General features: G+C 39.2%; 1 protein-coding gene and 1 long non-coding RNA gene across 5 annotated transcripts in view; one reads left to right on the top strand and one right to left on the bottom strand.

Moving 5' to 3' along the window:
- KCNH8 (potassium voltage-gated channel subfamily H member 8) overlaps window positions 1-19,291 on the bottom strand; it is a 331,425-nt gene that overhangs the window by 22,551 nt on the left and 289,583 nt on the right. For all 3 annotated transcript variants that reach the window (XM_035277743.3, XM_078354394.1, XM_002759643.6), the window contains one exon: window positions 4,404-4,442. In XM_035277743.3, coding sequence (XP_035133634.1) covers window positions 4,404-4,442 — 39 coding nt within the window. The remainder of the gene's footprint in view (window positions 1-4,403; window positions 4,443-19,291) is intronic.
- The window catches only part of LOC108588864 (uncharacterized), a 382,270-nt gene that overhangs the window by 196,783 nt on the left and 166,196 nt on the right, over window positions 1-19,291 (top strand). The window lies entirely within an intron of this gene.

The raw sequence follows: 19,291 nt of genomic DNA, 5'->3' as shown, positions 1-19,291 counted from the left end.
GTAGACTAAGAATAGGAATGAAAGAGGGTGGGAAAAGACAACTGAGGTGATGATGGAAGGGCCGGGGCAGTGAGCATGGCAAAGGCTAACAAGTAGCCCTCAACAGAGTCACTGTAAAAGTGTGTACTTCTTGCTCTGCCCCAGCCATGGCTTCTCTGCTCACTTTCTGTGCTTCTGTCTTTTTTGAAAATTCAATCCCTTATACCTGATCATCAATAATTTATAAGAAAAATAAGGCAAATAACTGACAATCCCTAAGATTACTATTCAAACTCTGGGCTGTCATGATTATTGACTTCAATGAATAGTGTTATTTTTTTGCATATATGGATTTTGCTGTATACATTACAGGTATAATAACAGATCTAAAATCGTGGTGACTTATAAGCAATAGCCCATTCAGTTTAGGCCATAGGTGCTGAGTGAAATGTATGGTTTACTTACGAAGTTTTTGTACTTCAATCTTATTGGCTCAAAATGTCTTGAAGAAATGGCATTCTTGGACTCATCTTTCCAACTACATATGGTTATTTTAATTACTGATGAAGCCATACTTTTTTTTTTTTAACTGGGATAGTCAAGATGTCACTCTTGTTTGTTTTTCACAGCATTTAAAACTCCATGCTTTTAACAAAAATTGGGCCTACATGGAAGTACAGGGGAACATTTGGATACTAGCATTGTAGGACAGAAAAATTAGTTTACCCAGCTAAAGACACAACAGGGCAAGCTTAATCGAAGAAATGAGAAACAATGAGCGAATTCTCTAATTAGAATTCTGTTTACATTTGCATTGGCAAGTTAATCATTCCTTTGTTTCAAGAAGCCTCCATTGGCCCTAATTGAATTCTCTGACTAATAACCTATCAAGTATTTGTACTTCTACAAGTTTGTGGAAATTTTATGCTTCCATTTTGTCACGGAGACTTGGTGTCTTGGACAAGTTACTTAGATATTCACAATCAAGGCAGCAGACATCACTTAAACCAATAATCCATCATCTCACCTGCCACCATTGTTGATAGGACTTAAGTTTATTATATTATTATATATCTGGCCTCACATTAGCCTCTGTGCAGGGGTATCAGTTACTTTCTTCAGACCATCTATATAGGAACAGCTGCTTTCCACAGGTAGCTGCATTTACCTGTTACACAATGGCATCAAGTTCAACTACAGATCTCTTTCTTCTCAACTGATGTATCTTTTCATTTTTTTCCTGGAAAATGCCTTCATGAAGGCACTGTGGTTTTTATACTCATAGTTAAATAAGTCTAGAATTTGACTCATGATACTTTGCTGGGATAGCCACTTCAAAATCACAAATGATTAGATTTCATCAAATCTCTCTTGACTAATGGGGAAGCAGAACAAAGTGTAGTGGTTGAAATGCATGAGCTTTCAGTTATATAGTCCTAAAAGACCTGTGACTTACTAGCTGTAACCTTGGTCAAACAATATAATTATTAAATTATTGGTTTCTTCATGTGTAAATTAAGAATAGTGTGAGGAAAACACTAGATAACAGATAATGGAAATCAGGCATTTAGCAACGTGCAAAGAGTTTAATAAATGCTTGCCTACACGATGCTGGTGATCACGAAGCAAATGAAAACATTTATATTGTGGCGAGTGCTGCAAAGAGTTCTGGCTCCCTCTTTTTATGCAATATCCCCACTTCTTTCTTAGTTAACAGAATTCTCAGCAACACACCCTACACAAAGATTACCTTTCTCAGCTTCTCTTGCCACTTGGTTTGGCCATGAGCTAAGATGGTAGCATATGAGATGGTAGCATATAAGTGAACAGGTTTTAAGAAACTTTTAGAAAGGCTCCTAAAAACACTGTAACCTCTGTCTTAGTCTTGCACATTTCTTTTGTTTCTAGTCTGAAATATGGATGAAATGAATGTATGTTCATCAGCCACCTCAGAGAGTGAGGAGATCTTGGAGAAGTAAATCATATTTTGAGAATAATGAAGCAAAAATAATATATCTTGGCTCCTTATTGACACATGGGAGCTTATATATTTTCCATTTCTGGACTTGTCGATGAGAAGGAAATAACACCTGTTATTCTGGTAGTTTTAACATTACAAATGAACTTCAGCCTAAATTATATGGGAGGATTTTGTTGTTTAAAGTTTAGGATGTTGTATTCTTGGGATGGATCTTCATCTTCAGAGTTCTATGTGTGGGTAACCCCCCATATAGGCACCAAGGAAGGAGAGCTAAGCTAACCAGAATCCTGACACAATTAGTGCCTGAAAAACATCTCAGTTCATAGTGTTATTACTCAGTTATTCCCTTAATGTAATCCTTTATATATAATCATATATCAGTTTATAGAATTAGGGCTTGAAGAATATCTTAGTTTATGGTGTTACTACTCAGTTATTTCCTTTTATATAATCATATATTAGTTCATAGAGCAGACGTGGTGCACAGCATGATTTAAGGGAAAAATAGTTATACCAGGTCAAGAATCCATGGTCCAGGAGGCAGCATTCAGTATTGTAAAGATACCCACAGTATGGCAGGCTTGGGGCAAGAGCCACTCCTCCTGATAAAGGAGTTGTAGAACCTTTCATCCAGTTCTTGTGGAATGCTGCCCTCAGACCAGCAATCCCTCAAGCATCCAAGGGCTCAAAACCCTGCTGGATAATCGTACCTTGGTGACTGTGAACTTTAGCTCTTGTTACTGTGCTAGCTCAAAAGCATCCTATAGAACTCATTGGAAGCTGCCAGCAGGTGGTGGAAGACCTTGACAGCTCTGACACTGCTGTGTGACTTAAGCATCCTCCTATAGATATTCTTAGAAGTAGCATGCCCATAGATAGAGATATTGCACACTACACCCTCTTCACTGCTCATGGCCCACCTCCCTGCCTCAGTGACCTAATGGGGGTGGACCCCTTGCTGCACACTGTCCACCTCCTAGCCTAGGTGATCTAATGGGGGTCGACCTCTTGTTTTATTGCTCACGACCCTATCACTATCCTTAAAGATGACTTCATTCACTACCCTGCCCCCTAACCTATACCCAATAAATAGAGATGCTTCTGGACATTCGTGGCCTTGCCTGTCTCCGCTTATAGGTGGCATGGCTCCCCTGAGCCCAGCTGTGCTTTCTTTGTACTTCTGTGTCTTGTCTCTTTATTTCTCAGATCCTGAGCCTCAGCACAGCATAAGGGAAAACCTATGACCCTGTGGGGCCCTTAGCCCTGCACTATGAATGGGAGAGGAATTCAAATTGGAAAATACAAGAAAAAAAGACTAATTTTTTTTTTCATAAGGGAATATAGAAAGGTCTGGGGTGAAAGCAGTGCAGTAGAAAGGAAAGGCTGTCTGATGAGAAGAGTTAAGACATAAAGACGTTTATGGAACATAACGCCATTTTTCTTGTTGAGGAAAATTTTGTAGAAGTGAGAGAGAAAAGACAACCAGTGCTGAGAGAAACTTGATTGAAAGCACTGAAATGCTGTAAGAGCTTCTAAGAAGTTTCTTAATGTAATATTAAAAGTGGGCCAGACATGGTGGCTCGTGCCTGTAATCCCAGCACTTTGGGAGGGTGAGGCGAGTGGATCACTTGAGGTCAGGGATTCAAAACCAGGCTGGCCAACACGGTGAAACCTCATCTCTACTAAAAATACAAACAACCAGCAAGGGATGGTGGTGCACACCTATAATCCCAGATACTCGGGAGGCTGAGGCAGAAGAATCACTTAAACCTGGGAGGCGGAGGTTGCAGTGAGCCAAGATTGCACCACAGCACTCTAGCCTGGGTGACAGAGGGAGACTCTGTCTCAAAAAAAAAAAAAAAAAAAAAAAAAAGTAAACCCTGCTTGACCTTCTCCACTATCTTCAGTAAATTCTTAATGTCTTCATCATGCATTATGTAATTTGATCTATTTGTGTGCTTCTGTGTCACAGGATTATTCGGAATAAAAGTCTAGCTAATAATCAGTGTTTCTTTGGGGAGTCTGTCTTAAAATTAGAGGGTACTTAAAAGTTTAAACTGTTTTAAGAGCTCATTGAATCACAAAATATGGTTCCAAAATATCTCTCAACAATATTTTTAGCGTTATGGACACTTAAAAGAAAAAATTTGACTATTAACTTTAAATGCGCTGAAAGTACTTCTCAGATGAAATACATTAGGACTTCAGTTTTGGCAGGTTTTGGTAACAAACTGCTTTATAACAATAACTATAAAATGTTTACATAGAAACATGAGTCTCAATATTCCTCTGTACTCAAACTCCAGCATGTCAGTTGCCATCTCTCTCATTGGGAAGTCAAAAAGGGAAAGTAAAAAACAATAAATGAAATTCTGAAGAGAAATATTTATTGGTAATCCTCCAGATTTCAGGTAAATATTTTGTTCTTTAGCTAAAGTCATACCTGTGAGACTGAGGATTTGTTTGATAGTCTTGATATCACCTGAAAGAACAAACAGAAGTGTTATTAATCATTTAAACCTCTCCTAGTGGTTTGGGACTAGGTGAAATGCAGCCGGCAGTGGAAAGAGAAGTATGTACAGAGTTTGAGGGAGGGAAGGAGTACAGGAAGGGGCGTGGATCTACTTGTGCGGGCTAGAGAAGAGAAAACCCCATCTACAATTTGCCAAAAACAACTGCCTCATCCTACCCTCTAGGATCACTGCTGACCAGTGTAAGTAATGAAAAAAGGAGCCCCAAGTTGAATGTCTACCACAGGATACTACACCTAGGAAATAATGATCACTATAGTGGGCTTATCGGCTGTAATTCCATCTTGATGCTTCATTCTCTCCTTTTTTTCCCCCTGTATCTCCCTATTCTTCTTTCTTGCTATTTTGACAAATTTTCTCATCTTCCTTGATTTTTCTTCCTGGCTCTGTGAAAATAGAAATCTATGAAATCTTTTCTTATTTAATCTCATAACTTCTATTTATTTACCCCTCTTTTTGCGTGATCTAGCATTCCTGTTCCACTCATTTTCCACTATCTGACTGTGTATTCCTTGGGGACTAGGTTTCATTTTACTGGGAATCCTAATCCCCTATCTAATTGAATCTAAGATTCTACTGATTACAAAAAAAGAAGAAAAAGTGCTGCCAATCATTGTTGATATACCATTAATTGTTAAGGCAGATTTAAATTTCAGAGATGCTAAAATGTGGGGAAAAATATATTTTATTCACTTAGGCTTGACTCTCGGGACACATTTTGTATAAAATCAAACTATGGCACCATAGAGGAGTGTATTAAAAGCATGCATCTTCCATGATGTACAAAGAAGCTCTGGAAATTATGAGATGTCTTGGAAACATGCTTCTAATATTATCCACATTGTTTTTTGCTCAAATACACTTCTTTCATTTTAATCTGATAATAGATACTATTGATTAACATGATTTTATTCATGTGAAAAAAATTGTACTTGAAAATGATCTGCCTAGTAAGCCAGACATATTTGGGAATTCTGTCACCCTCTCCTCGTTTTTTTCCCCTAGATGATTAGGGAAATAGAGCTGTTATTATTTATATAAATGCCAGGATCATTATTTCTGTGCAAATATATGTCTCATCAGTGTTTAATTGTATGATGGCAGTCAACTAATTCTGCATCTGCTTAGTCGCCTAAATATGCATTAATCAGATGCATTTTAGACATAAGTTTTATAATAATTCCCTAAATGGTGGCAAATAAAACAGCTGAATAATTAAAAATGTGAAAAATAAAATCATGGTGTTCTCGCTACTGTGGTAGACATGAAAACGTGTTTGTAAAAAGCCTTTCAATTATAGCTTGGATTACAGAGGAGCATCACAATGGGATTCCAGAAGGCTGAACACCTCCAATCACAGATACCCTTAGAGGTATAAGAGAAAGATGCCGGCCTTAGCATCTTCTGATTTGAGTGTGCTTCCAGCTGTCTGGTTTACTACTAGATGAGTTCTGTCAAGTTGCTGAATCTCAGAGTCATTTTTCTATATTAGCGCTTTTCAATCATATCTGTGCACCTGAATTACTTAGGGATCTCATGAAAATGCAGGTTCCAACATAGGAGGTCTGAGGTGGGGCCTGAAATTCCTAATTTCTAGTTAGCTCCCAGGTAATACTGGTGCTGCTGGCTCTGGAGAGACATTTTGAGTAGTAAGATCTCATGACTGATGTCACAGTTATTAAAATCCTATTTCCTATCAATTATCTGTCATGTGATAAGTACCCTGATAAGTGTTTCCCAGACATTATGTCCATTAATTCTCATTGTGATCCTATAATATAGGTATTTTTAGTCTCTATTCTGGAGAATAAAAAACAAAAGGGCCAAATTAGAGTTAAGTGGTTTGGTGATGGTTGCAAAGTAATAACTGACTAAGCAGGAAAATGAACACCAGATTGGTTGTTATTGAGGTTAAATGCAATACCATATTTCAGTGTTTGGCATACAATATATTTTTCTTTCTCCTACCTTTTGATGCCTTTGATTACCCAAGGTAATCTTACCTCTCCTTTTACCAAATGTACTGATGGTCAAGAGTCAAGTAGAATAAGCCTAATACTAAAATCTGGCATAGACACAATGAAAACAGAAATCTACAGGCCAGTATCCCTGATGAACATAGACACAAAAATCCTCAACAAAATACTAGCAAACTGAATCCAGCAGCGCATCAGAAAGTTCATACGGCACAATCAGGTAGGCTTTATTCCTGGGATGCAAGGCTGGTTTGACATACAAAATTCAATGAATGTGATTCACCACATAAAAGGAATTAAAAGCAAAACCTGAATGATCACCTCAATAGATGCAAATAAAAGCAACTTCCCTTCATGATAACGACCCAGATTAGTCATCAGAGGAATATATCTGAAAATAATAAGAACTATCTGTCGGGCCCATAGCAACTCCATGTTTTCTGGGAGGGAGTGCCACAGAGGCAAGCCGCCATTTTTGCTGTTTTGCAGCCCTCGCCCCTGTTGCCTTCAGGCTTCCAGAGGGTGTGTGGTGACAAGGGACTGCACATTGCGGCTGGCCTGTGGAAAAAGCAGCCAGACCTTTTTCCATACAGTTCTCTGATCCTGCTTCTCCTTACTGGGCAGCCCTTGTGACTTGGGACTCCAACACAACTTCCTTGGCCCCACCTGAACATGTCAGTAGGAGGGGGTTCTGCGGTTCTCTCAGCAGGAAATCCCAGAGAAAACCTACAATCCCTCTGCCATTGCAGCTGCAGTGGTAACCACTCTGTGGTTAGTGCCCTAACCACTCTGGGGCTGGGGAGGGAAAGAAGGGCCTAGTCACTATGCTGGCACCTTCAGCACACCACAAACCATAAGGAGAGGAATCCAGTCTCTCTTCTCTGTGATCCCAGGCCCCCTCCTCTTCATGAGTTAGGGCCTCTCGCTCTGGACCACAGATCAGCTGCCCCTTCACAGCTGAGCACACCCACTGGTACTGACTCTGAGGTTCCCTGGAAAGGGCTTCCAGAGGCAATAAACAGCTCCTCTGTCACCTCCACAGCAGTGGTTCTACCCCTGCTACCCTTGTTATGTGGAAGAAACAGTCTGAGGGCTTCACCTGTGCTTCCAGCATACCGCAGCCACCATACAGGGAGGAGCTCAGTCTCTCCTCCCTGTAAGCTACTGAACCTCCATTCTTCATCAAGCAAGGCCCCTAGCTTAGGCCAGTGATGCATCTGTCTCATCCTCTGGCTGATCATTTTGAGTGGCAGGGACTCTGTGTTTTTCTGAGGCAGAGGTCCCAGAGACAACTGAAGGACCCCTCTCATGGCCACTACTGAGTGGTACTGGCCTTGCTGCCCTCAGACTGGGGAAGGTGCAAAGACCCTGAGTGCTTTAACCACACTTCTAGGAAGCTGCAGTTACCATAAGGAGAAGAGGCCAGTCTGTCTCCTCTGTGACCTTCCCACCCTCCCTGCTTGTTATCGGGCAGAACACCCCAGCTTGGACCCTCAGTGCAGTCACCCCAACCTTGGCTGATTATACTGATTGAAAGCAACTCTTCATTTCTCTGGAGTGGAGCACTAAAAGAGAATTAAAAGGCCCTCTGTCACAGCCATTGGTAAGGTCCCTGGCCTTGCTGCCTCCAAGCTGTGGAGGGCACATAAAGCCTGAGTTCACCCCAGAGTTACAGGGTGCAGCTCAGGAGAGCCAAACTGAGATCTTCAGCCAGTGTTCAAGTGGGAGAGGAGCTCATACTCTCAGAGCCCTGTTTATGCTGCAATTATGAAGAAATACACAGGAGCCACATGGATGAGCAAGTGCCTACCTACTGGCCATTTCACTTAAGCACCATCTACTGGATCACAACACAAACTTCAACACCAAAAACACTTTTGGTAGTATACTCCTCTGTGAAACCAGAGACAGGAACTTGGTTACAAAGAAAGGCCATGCACAAAGCCTCAGCCCTCTGAAAACATCCAAAAATGAAGCCTACTGATTATACTCAAATTACACCACAGTTAAAGAAACACCTGCCCACATGAATGAGAAAGAATCAGCATAAAAGTTCTGGCAGCTCAAAAAGCCAGAGTGCCCGCATCCCTCCAACCACTAGTTCCCCAGCAAGAGTTCCTAACTGGGTTGAAATCGCTGAAATGCCAGAGATAGAATTCAGAATTTGGATGGGAATGAAGACTACTGAGATTTATAAGAAAGTCAGCACCCAATTTAAGGAATCTAATGAGTACCATAAAGTGACTGAGGAACTGATGAATGAAATCACCATTATAAAACAGAAGCAAATTGATCCAAAGAGCTGAAAAACACACTACAAGAATTTTACAATGCAAACTCAAACTATTAAAAGCACAATAGTTGAGGGAAGAATCTGAGTTCAAAAACTGGCTCTCTGAAATAACTCAGTCAAACAGAAAATACATAAAGAACAAAACCTCTGAGAAACATGAGATTATGTAGAGACCAAAATCTATGAATCACTAAGATCTAGGGAGAAAGGAAGCAACTTGAAAAACACATTGCAGAATATCATTCATGCAAACTTTCCCAACCTCTCTCTAGACAGGCCAACATTCAAATTCAGAAAATGCAGAGAAATCCTATGAGATACTATAGAGGAAGATATCCCCAAGAAATATAATCATCAGATTCTCTAAGGTTGAAATGTAAGAAAAAATGTTAAAGGCAGCTAGAGAGAAGGGATAGGTCATTTACAAAGGGAGCCCCATTAGGCTAACAGGAGATCTTTCAACAGAAATTTGACAAGCCAGAAGAAATTGGGGGCCTATATCAGCATTCCTTTTTAAAAAAAGTTTATCTAAAGTTCAGGGGTACATTTGTATGTTTATTATATAGGTAAACTTATGGGGGTTTGATGAACAGATTATTTCATCCCCCAAGTACTAGTACCCATTACTTACTTTTTTCTGATCCTCTCCCTCCTCCAACCCTCTGATAAGCCCCAGTACCTGTTGTTCCCCTCTTGGTGTCCATGTGTTTTCATCATTTAGTTCCACTTATAAGTGAGAACATGCTTAAAAGAAATTAAGCATTTGGTTTTCTGCTCTTGCTTTAGTTTGCTTTGGATACTGGCCTCCAGCTCCATTCGTGTTCCTTTAGAGAACATGATCTCATTCTCCTTTACGGCTGTGTAGTATTCCATGGTTAATATATGTCTCTCACATTTTCTTTATCCAGCCTATCATTGCTGGGCATGTAGATCAACTTCATATCTTTGCTATTGTGAATGGTGCTGCAATGAACATATGTATGCATGTGTCTTTATGGTAGAACAGTGTATATTCATTTGGGTATATACCCAGTAATGAGATTGCTGAGTTAAATGATTGCTCTGTTTTTAGCTCTTTGAGGAACTGGCTCACTGCTTTCCACAATGGTTGAACTAATTTACACTCCCATTAACAATGCATTCTTCCTTTTTCTCTGCAATCTTGCCAGCATCTGTTATTTTCTGACTTTTTAATAATAGTAATTCTAATTGGTGTGAGATGGTATCTTATGGCTTTGATATACATTTCTCTAATGATCCAGTGGTATTGAGCTTTTTAAAATATGACTGTCAGCCACTTGTATATTTTATTTTTGAAAAGTGCCCGTTCATGGCCTTGGCCATTTTTTAATGGAGCTGTTTATTGCTTGTAAATTTGTTTAAGTTCTTTAGGGATGCTGAATATTAGACCTTTGTCAGATGCAGTTTGCAAAAATTTTCTACCATTCTGTTGGCTATTTACTCTGTTGATAGTGTCTTTTGTTGTGCAGAAGCTCTTTATTTAGATACCATTTGTTAATTTTTGCTTTTGTTGCAAATGCTTTTGGCATCTTTGTCATGAAATCTTTGCTGGGTCCTATGTCCAGAATGGTATTGCCTAGGTTGTCTTCCAGGGTTTTTATGGTTGTGGGGTTGTGGGTTTTACATATTAGTCTTTAATCCATCTTGAGTTGACTTTTGTGTATGGTGAAAGGAAGGGGTCCAGTTTCAGTCTTCCGCATATGGCTAGCCAGTTATCCCAGCACAATTTATTAAATAACGAGTCCTTTCCCCATTGCTGTTTTTTGTTGGCTTTGTTGAAGATCAGATAATTGTAGGTGTGTGGCCTTATTGCTGGGCTCTCAATGCTGTTCCATTGACCTAAGTGTCTGTTTTTGTACGAATACCATAGCATTCTTAAAGAAAACAATTTGCAACCAAGAATTTTGTATCCAGCCAAACTAAGCTTCCCAAGTGAGGGGGGAAAGAAGAACCTTTTCAGACAAGTAAATTTATTCAGACAAGGGAATTTATTACCACCAGGCCTGCCTTACAAGAAGTCCTGAAAGGAGCACTAAACATGGAAAAACAAAGAAACATTACCAGACACTACAAAAACCACACTAAGTACACAGACCAGTGACACTGTAAAGCAACCATATAAACAAATCTGATAACCAGCTAACAACATAAGAGGATCAAATTCACACATACAAATATTAACTTGTAATGTAAATGGGCTAAATTCTCCATTTAAAAGTAACGTATTGGCAATATGGAGAAAGAAGCAAGACCCAGTGGTATGCCATCTTCAGGAGATCCAGTTCACATGCAATAACAATCACAGGACTAAAATCAAGGGATAAAGAAAAATCCACTAAGCAAATGGAAAACAGAAAAGGCAGGTGTTGATGTCATGATTTCAGACAAAACAGACTTTAAACCAGCAAAGATCAAAAAAGATAGAGAAGGATATTACATAATAGTAAAGGGTTTAATTCAACAAGATGATCTAACTGTCCTAAATATACCCTAAACAGACGAGCACCTAGATTCATAAAGTTAAGAGATTTACAAAAAGACTTAGATTCCCACACAATAATAGTGGGAGACTTCAATACCCCATGGAGAGTATTAGATAGATTGTTCAAGCAGAAAATTAACAAAGATATTCAAGACCTGAATTAAACACTTGAATAAATGAATCTGTTAAGTATCTACAAAACTCTTCACCCAAAACAATAAATATACATTTTCTCATTGCCACATGGCACATGTTCTAAAATCAACCACACAATAGACATAAAATAATCCTCAGTAAGTTAAAAAAAAAAAAGTGGAAATCATGCCAATCACACTCTTGGACCACAGTGCATAAAAACAGAAATCAACATTAAGAAAACCAAATAGTTGCAAAGAGAACGAGCACTCAAACAAAGGATTTCTCAGCAATGCAAATTTACTTCTGCAGCAGGGTGCTGCTCACACTTCTGGCTGCTGCAAGAACAGCCAAACAAAAGAGGGAAGTGGTTTTTATCACTAATGCAGTCAGTCCCTTCCTGTGTCTTGTCTCCATTAGCTGCAGTTGGACCGCACAATCTAAGCTGATCCTGATGTGGCTATTTCAAATAAAGCAGGCATGTGGTTTACAGTAGTAGGAAGGGGAGTTTTGGCAGGAAGGGCTGTTTATAGAAAAAGCAGAAGGCATGTCTGGGCATGCCTGGGCGTGGCAAAGGTGGGGTGAACAGTTTCAGAGCAAGTAGGCAAAGGTGAAGGGAAATCAGGAACAGATGTGGGCCACAGATTAGGACTGGCAGGAGAGATTTTACAAAGTGTGTAATTAGGAAGTGGTGGGGCAGAGTACAAAGAAGTTGACCTTAAGAAAAAAGAACAAGGAAGTTAAACAAGATGAACCTTTGAAGAGGAATTTACCGTATCTAACAATAATGTATATTATTTAGGTGATAGATACATTAAAAGTGCTGACTCCTCCAGACAGTATATGTAACAAAATTAAATTTGTACCCCATAAATTTATGCAAATAAAAAACAAAATCAGTGAAGTCTTGAGAGAGATAAAGAAGACTGAGGGTTAGCCTACAGAAACCTTAGAATTGTACCCTTCCATCTATTAGGATGGAAGAAACCAAATGTGGGCAAGAAAGATTTGTCTTGGCATAATGTTATTATGAACAGTGGTAAGGCTTTGTACAGTGGGAAAGAAATATAATCTCAACCACAGTCAGTTGGTTTAAAAGTTTCCACATAGCTTTTCTTCTCCTTTCTCCCCAATTCTAACCACCTAAATTGCTCTATCACTTTGTGAATACAGTGGGAACTGAGAGGGAGGACTCTTAAATTGGAAAGATAATTGCTTTTTTGGCATGAAGAACCAGACAGAGAAAATATAGTTTCTTAGTACTCATACTATCTGTAACAAAAAAAGGAAAACAAATTCACAACTTTTTTTTCTTAAACTGTGGAGAGAAGGCCTCAACATTCTACTATTGAGCTTGAATTGCAAATGAAATCAAGATTACCAGGCACATGAATGGCAATTTTAGATGTGAAAAGTGCCGTTGTATTTTCTAATGTTGTCTTTATTCTACTCAATGAAGACATTTCCATAAGAGCTCTCATAGGCTCACACCTGATTTTGACTATTCAACTCATATTTGCCTTAAATTTTTAATTCCTCAAATGTAATTTTTCCTACTATTAGAATTTCCACTAATTATTTAGTTGGGAAGGCAGTTCTTTGATTTCTTTTATGTATTTCTCTAAGTCCTTAAATGCCTCTGAATCCTGACAGATGGTACTATGGTAACAAAGTTTGGGACCCAGCCTTTTATGGGATGCTAATGCTTTACCTTTGGAAAGATTTTGAATGGTTTTTCAGTCCTGTTGAGGCAGAAGGAAGCTTACACTTAAGCTTCTTTCAAGAGGCTAAACCACCAAGAAGCTGACTTCTGTGAAGCAGGAAAGAAGCAAATGTCACAGAACCCACAGCCTGGATCTATGAAACCTAAACTGTAATCTAATGCGACAGTGGACCAAGGAAGATAGGAAATCTATTTGCATTGTTTACATGGTGCATAGGTCAAAATATACAAGCCCTTGTTTGAGTCTGAAAATGTCCTCTCAATAAGGACTCTCATGAGACACTAAATGCTCCAGCAGGAATGTTATCTACAGCTGAATGCTCATTTGGGAGACGCAGTGTGTATTATAAGGCTCTTCTTTCTGACTGATTCATGATATCTTCTGCTTCAATAATGACACACTGATTAAGTCACAAAGCAGATTGGAGGAACATGTGTTCCCATTCAGAAAAAGAGATTATTCCATATTTTATCTTATTCACTGGACAGCAACATAACCAGTATTGGTGACTGTTTGGGATAGAGAATATGAATGAAGCATACTTACAAATAAGCCCATAACTCACATAGCTAAGATGTCCACTCCTGCAAAATCATAAATAAGTGTCATGTAATAGAGAAACAGCAAATCAGCAGGTCTCTTTTTCATTTCTGATCTGTTTCTTCCTTTTGTACACTCATCTGGAGGTGCCCATAAATAGTAAATAACACCCATGGCAGGTGGTAATGGGAACAGGAAATGGAAACCTTTGGAGAAAGGATAGGCTTTGAATAAGGGAGCATTAATTTTCAAGTAAACAAATCTGACATTTCACCACCATCTAATCTAAAGAAGAGATTTTTTGAGGCTGGCCTCAAACCCTAAGTGAGTAACAGAGTCTCTACTATATTTCTTTTGCTTGTTGTGTAACTTAGGAATGACATTTTAATGAAAGAACTGATGATATTTTAGCATTTCCCAATTTCATCTGAGCCTTGAGATCAAGACTAACTATTAAGAATTAGAGGATAATTCTTTTCCTCTAGGTAAGTAGTATCACTTCTAATACAAAAGTACAAGTTAAGTAATTGAGTTCTGAATTTAGAGTTTATGAATGAGAGCTGGAGAATCAGCTACTGAGTTCATAGTCCAGGAAGCACCCCCAACACTTTTCATGGCTGTATGTTAGAGTAAAAAGTCTGTGTGCCAGGGGATAGAACCCACTTTGGAGGTTGGGTAGCATAGTGATTAAGATTTTCCTAGTCCTGTCAATTATTAGCTATATAACTTTAAGAAACATATTAATTATGATAGAGTAGGTAATGCTGGGTTAACAATAATGCTCTAAATTTCACACAAAAGAATTTTATTTCTCAGTCATTTACAGTGTTATATGTGTCCAGCAGTTCTCCTCTAACATAATCCCTAGATGATTCAGGGAGCTAGGCTTCTTCTATTTTGTAGTTCTCAGGATTTTTTCTAGTATTATCCAATGGGCTGCTCAGGAAAGAGTATGGGGAAGGCACACAGGGCACATGAATACCCCAGCCTAGGGTGATACATCACTTCTGTTTACATTTGAATGGTCAGAACTAGTCTTACAGGCAAATTCTGAGAACGTTCATTTCCCCTTCTCAAAAGTGATGACAGCAACTGGAGTTGTTTTGATAATGACATGAGATACATATGTGAAAACTGAATGGAGATTCAGTTGGCCACATCTGGCATTGAGTTACATTTAAGAGAAATGCAGTATAGAAACCAAAGGTAATTAAAATGTAATTCTAACTTTTTGGTGTGTCTTTCAAGACCCTTAAAAGAGATGCATTTCAAATTGAAACCACAATGAGATACCATCTTACATTAGTCAGAATGGCTATTATTAAAAGTCAAAGAACAACAGATGTTGGTGAGAATGTGGAGAAAAAGGAATGCTTCTACATTGTTGGTCACAATGTAAACTAATACAAGCTTAATGAAAATCATTTAGTTAGGTCATGATTATCTTAACATTCACATGCATAGGTCTGTCCCACTTGCAATTAATAAATATGTACAATGTCTTCAAATAGGCCATATACTGAAGTCCCCAAATTGTTCTCCTGGCACAAGGGTTATCATGCCATGCCACAAAACACACTTTTCTTTGCACAACACTAGGAAGAATACCTTTTTTTTAAAACAAATATAGATTTTATTGCACTTTAGGTTCAGGGTACATGTGCAGAACCCACAGCCAATATCATACTGAATGGGCAAAAACTAGATGCATTCCCTTTGAAATCTAATCTGGCACTAGACAAGGATGCCCTCTCTCACCATCATTCCATCGATACCTAGTTTGTTGAGAGTTTTTAGCATAAAGCGCTGTTGGATTTTGTTGAAGGCCTTCTCTGTATCTATGGAGATGATCACGTGGTTTTTGTCTTTGGTTCTATTTATGTGGTGGATTATGCTTATAGAATTGTGAATGTTGAACCAGCCTTGCATACCCCGGATGAAGCCTACTTGATCATGATGGGTGAGCTGTTGCAATTGGTTTGCCAGTTTTTTATTGAAGATTTTTGTGTCTATGTTCACCATGGATATTGGCCCAAAGTTTTCTTTTTTTTGTTGAGTCACTGCCTGGTTTTGGTATCAGGATAATGTTGGTCTCATAAAATGATTTGGGAAGGATTCCCTCTTTTTGTATTGTTTGGAATAGTTTCACAAGGAGTGGTACCAGCTCCTTTTTGTATGTGTGGTAGAATTCGGCTGTGAACCCATCTGGACCTGGGCTTTTTTTGGTTGGTAGGCTATTAACTGCTGCCTCAACTTCAGCCCTTGTTATTGGTCTATTCAGGGTTTTGACTTCTTCCTAGTTTAGGCTTAAGAGGATGCAAGTGTCCAGGAATTTATCTATTTCTTCCAGGTTTACTGGTTTATGTGCATAGAGTTGTTTGTAGTAATCTCTGATGGTAGTTTATATTTCTGTGGAATCAGTAGTGATATCCCCATTATCATTTTTTGTTGCATCTATTTGATTCCTTTCTCTTTTCTTTTTTATTAATCTGGCTAGTGGTCTGTCTATTTTGTTGATCTTTTCAGAAAAACAGCTCCTGGATTTATTGCTTTTTTGAAGGGTTTTTATGTCTCTGTCTCCTTCAGTTCTGCTCTGATCTTAGTTATTTCTTGTCTTTGGCTCACGTTTTTTTTTTTTTTTATCTTGCTTCTCTAGCTCTTTCAATTTTGATGATAGGGTGTCTATTTTAGATCCTTCCTCGCTTCTCATGTGAGCATTTATTGCTATAAATTTCCCTCTAGACACTGCTTTAAATGTGTCCCAGAGATTCTGATATGTTATGTCTTCATTCCCATTGGTTTCAAAGAACATCTTTATTTCTGCCTTCATTTCATTGTTTATCCAGTCAACATTCAAGAGCCAGTTGTTCAATTTCCATGAAGTTGTGTGGTTCTGAGTTAGTTTCTGAGTCCTGAGTTATAATTTGATTGCACTGTGGTCTGAGAGACTGTTATGATTTCTGTTCTTTTGCACTTGCTGAGCAGTGATTTACTTCCAATCATGTGATCAATTTTAAATTAGGAGTGATGTGGTGCTGAGAAGAATGTATATTCTGTGGATTTGGGGTGGAGGCTTCTGTAGATGTCTATTAGGTTTGCTTGGTTCAGATCTGAGTTCAAGTCCTGGATATCCTTGTTAATTTTCTGTCTCATTGATCTGTCTAATATTGACAGTGGAATGTTTTAAAGTTTCCCACTATTACTGTGTGGGAGTCCAAGTCTCTTTGTAAGTTGTTAAGAACTTGCTTTATGTATGCAGGTGCTCCTGTATTGGGTGTATACATATTTAGGATTGTTAGCTCTTCTTGTTGCATTGATCCTTTTACCATTATATAATGCCCTCCTTTGTCTCTTTTGATCTTTGTTTGTTTAAAATCTATTTTATCAGAGAGTAGGATTGCAATTCATGCTTTTTTTTTTGCTCTCCATTTGCTTGGTAAATCCATCCTTTTGTTTTGAGCCTATGTGTGTCCTTGCACATGAGATGGGTTTCCTGGATACAGCACACCAATGGGTTTTGACTTATTATCCAATTTGCCAGTCTGTGTCTTTTGATTTGAGCATTTAGCACATTTACATTTAAGGTTAATATTGTTACGTGTAAATCTGATCCTGCTACTTTGATGCTAGCTGGATGTTTTGCCCAATTGTTGATACAGTTTCTTCATTGTGTCAATGGTCTTTACCATTTGGTATGTTTTTGGAGTAGCTGGCACTGGTTGTTCCTTTCCTTGTTCAGTGCTTCTTTCAGGAGCTCTTGTAAGGCAGACCTGGTGGTTACAAAATCTCTCAGCAATTGGTTGTCCATAAAGGATTTTATTTCTCCTTTGCTTATGAATCTTAGTTTGGCTGGAAATCCTAGGTTGAAAGTTCTTTCCTTTAAGAATGTTGAATTTTGGTCCCTACTCTCTTCTGGCTTATAGGGTTTCTGCTGAGAGATCCACTGTGAGTGTGATGGGCTTCCCTTTGTGGGTAACCCAACCTTTCTCTCTTGCTGCCCTTAGCATTTTTTCCTTCATTTCATCCCTGGTGAATCTGATGATTATGTGCCTTGGGGTTGCCCTTCTAGAGGAATATCTTTGCAGTGTTCTCTGTATTTCCTGGACTTGAATGGTGGCCTGCTTTACTAGGTTGGGGAAATTCTCCCAGATAATATCCTGAAGAGTGTTTTCCAGCTTGGATGCATTCTTTCTGTCATATTCAGGTACACTTACCAAACGTAGATTAGTTATTTTCACATAATCCCATATTTCTTGGTGGGTTTGTTCATTTCTTTTCACTCTTTTTTTGTTTATTCTTGCCTTCTCATTTTATTTTATTGAGTCAATCTTCAATCTCTGATATCCTTTCTTCTGCTTGGTAGATTCAGCGATTGAAACTTGTATATGCTTCATGAAGTTCTTGTGTTGTGTTTTTCAGCTCCATCAAGTCATTTATATTCTTCTCTAGGCTGTTTATTCTTGTTAGCATTTCATCTAACTTTTTTCAAGGTTCTTAGTTTCCTTGCATTGGGATAGAACATGTTCTTTTAGCTCAGAAAAGTTTGTTATTACCTACCTTCTGAAGCCTGTTTCTGTCAATTCATCAGACTCATTCTCCATCCAGCTTTGTTCTCTTGCTGGTGAGGAGCTGTGATCCCTTGGAATGGGAGAGACATTCTGGTCTTGGGTGTTTTCATCGTTTTTGCTCTGGTTTCTCTCCATCTTTGTGGATTTATCTACCTGTGGTCTTTGTAGTTGGTGATTTTTGGATGGGGTCTCTAAGTGGATGTCCTTTTGGTTGATGCTGAAGTTATTTCTTTCTGATTTTAGTTTTCCTTCTGACAGTCAGGTCCCTCTGCTGTAGGACTGCTGGAGGTCCATTCCAGGTCTTGCTTGCCTGGGCATCACCTGCAGTGGCTGCAGAACAGTGGTTGCTGCCAGTTTCTTCTTTTGTTATCTTGGTCCCAGAAGAATGCTGGCCAGATGTTGGCCTGAGCTCTCCTTTATGAGTTGACTCTTTGGATATATGGGGGTTGGGGAGCTGCTTGAGGAGACAGCCTGTCCTTTGTAGGAGCTCAAGTACTATACTGGGAGCTCCATTGTTTCATTCTGAGCTGCTGGGCAGGTACATTTAAGTCTGCTGCAGTGAAATTCATAACTGCCTTTTTTCTTAGGTACGATGTCCTAGGAAAGTGGTGCTTTATTTATAAGTTTCTGATGTGCTGCTGCCTTTTTCAGAGATGCCCTGCCCAGTAAGGAGGTACTCACAGTCTGCCTGCAGAGGTGTTGCTGAACTACCATGGCCTCTGCCCAGCTGCTGTGTGATCTTCCTTGTGGTTTTGTTTACAGAGGTATAGTTAGAACTGCCTCAGTAATGGTGGACTGCCTCAGTAATGGTGGACTGCCTCGGTAATGATGCACTGCCTCAGTAGTGGTGGACTGCCTCAGTAGTGGTGGATTGCCTTGGTAATGGCAGACGCCCTTACCCCCACACAACTGGACTGTCCCTGGTCCAGCTGTGCTTGCAGCAAAACTCTCTATCCAGAGCATTTCAGATTGCTGGTCTTTGTTGGGGTGGACCCTGCTAAGCCAGATCACCTGGCTCCCTCTTTCAGTCCCCATTTTTTCAGTTGAATGGGCAGCACTGT

This window comes from Callithrix jacchus, chromosome 17, assembly GCF_049354715.1.
Source record: "Callithrix jacchus isolate 240 chromosome 17, calJac240_pri, whole genome shotgun sequence".
In the NCBI taxonomy this organism is placed as follows: domain Eukaryota; kingdom Metazoa; phylum Chordata; class Mammalia; order Primates; family Cebidae; genus Callithrix; species Callithrix jacchus.
This window is presented reverse-complemented; position numbering and strand designations above follow the sequence as displayed.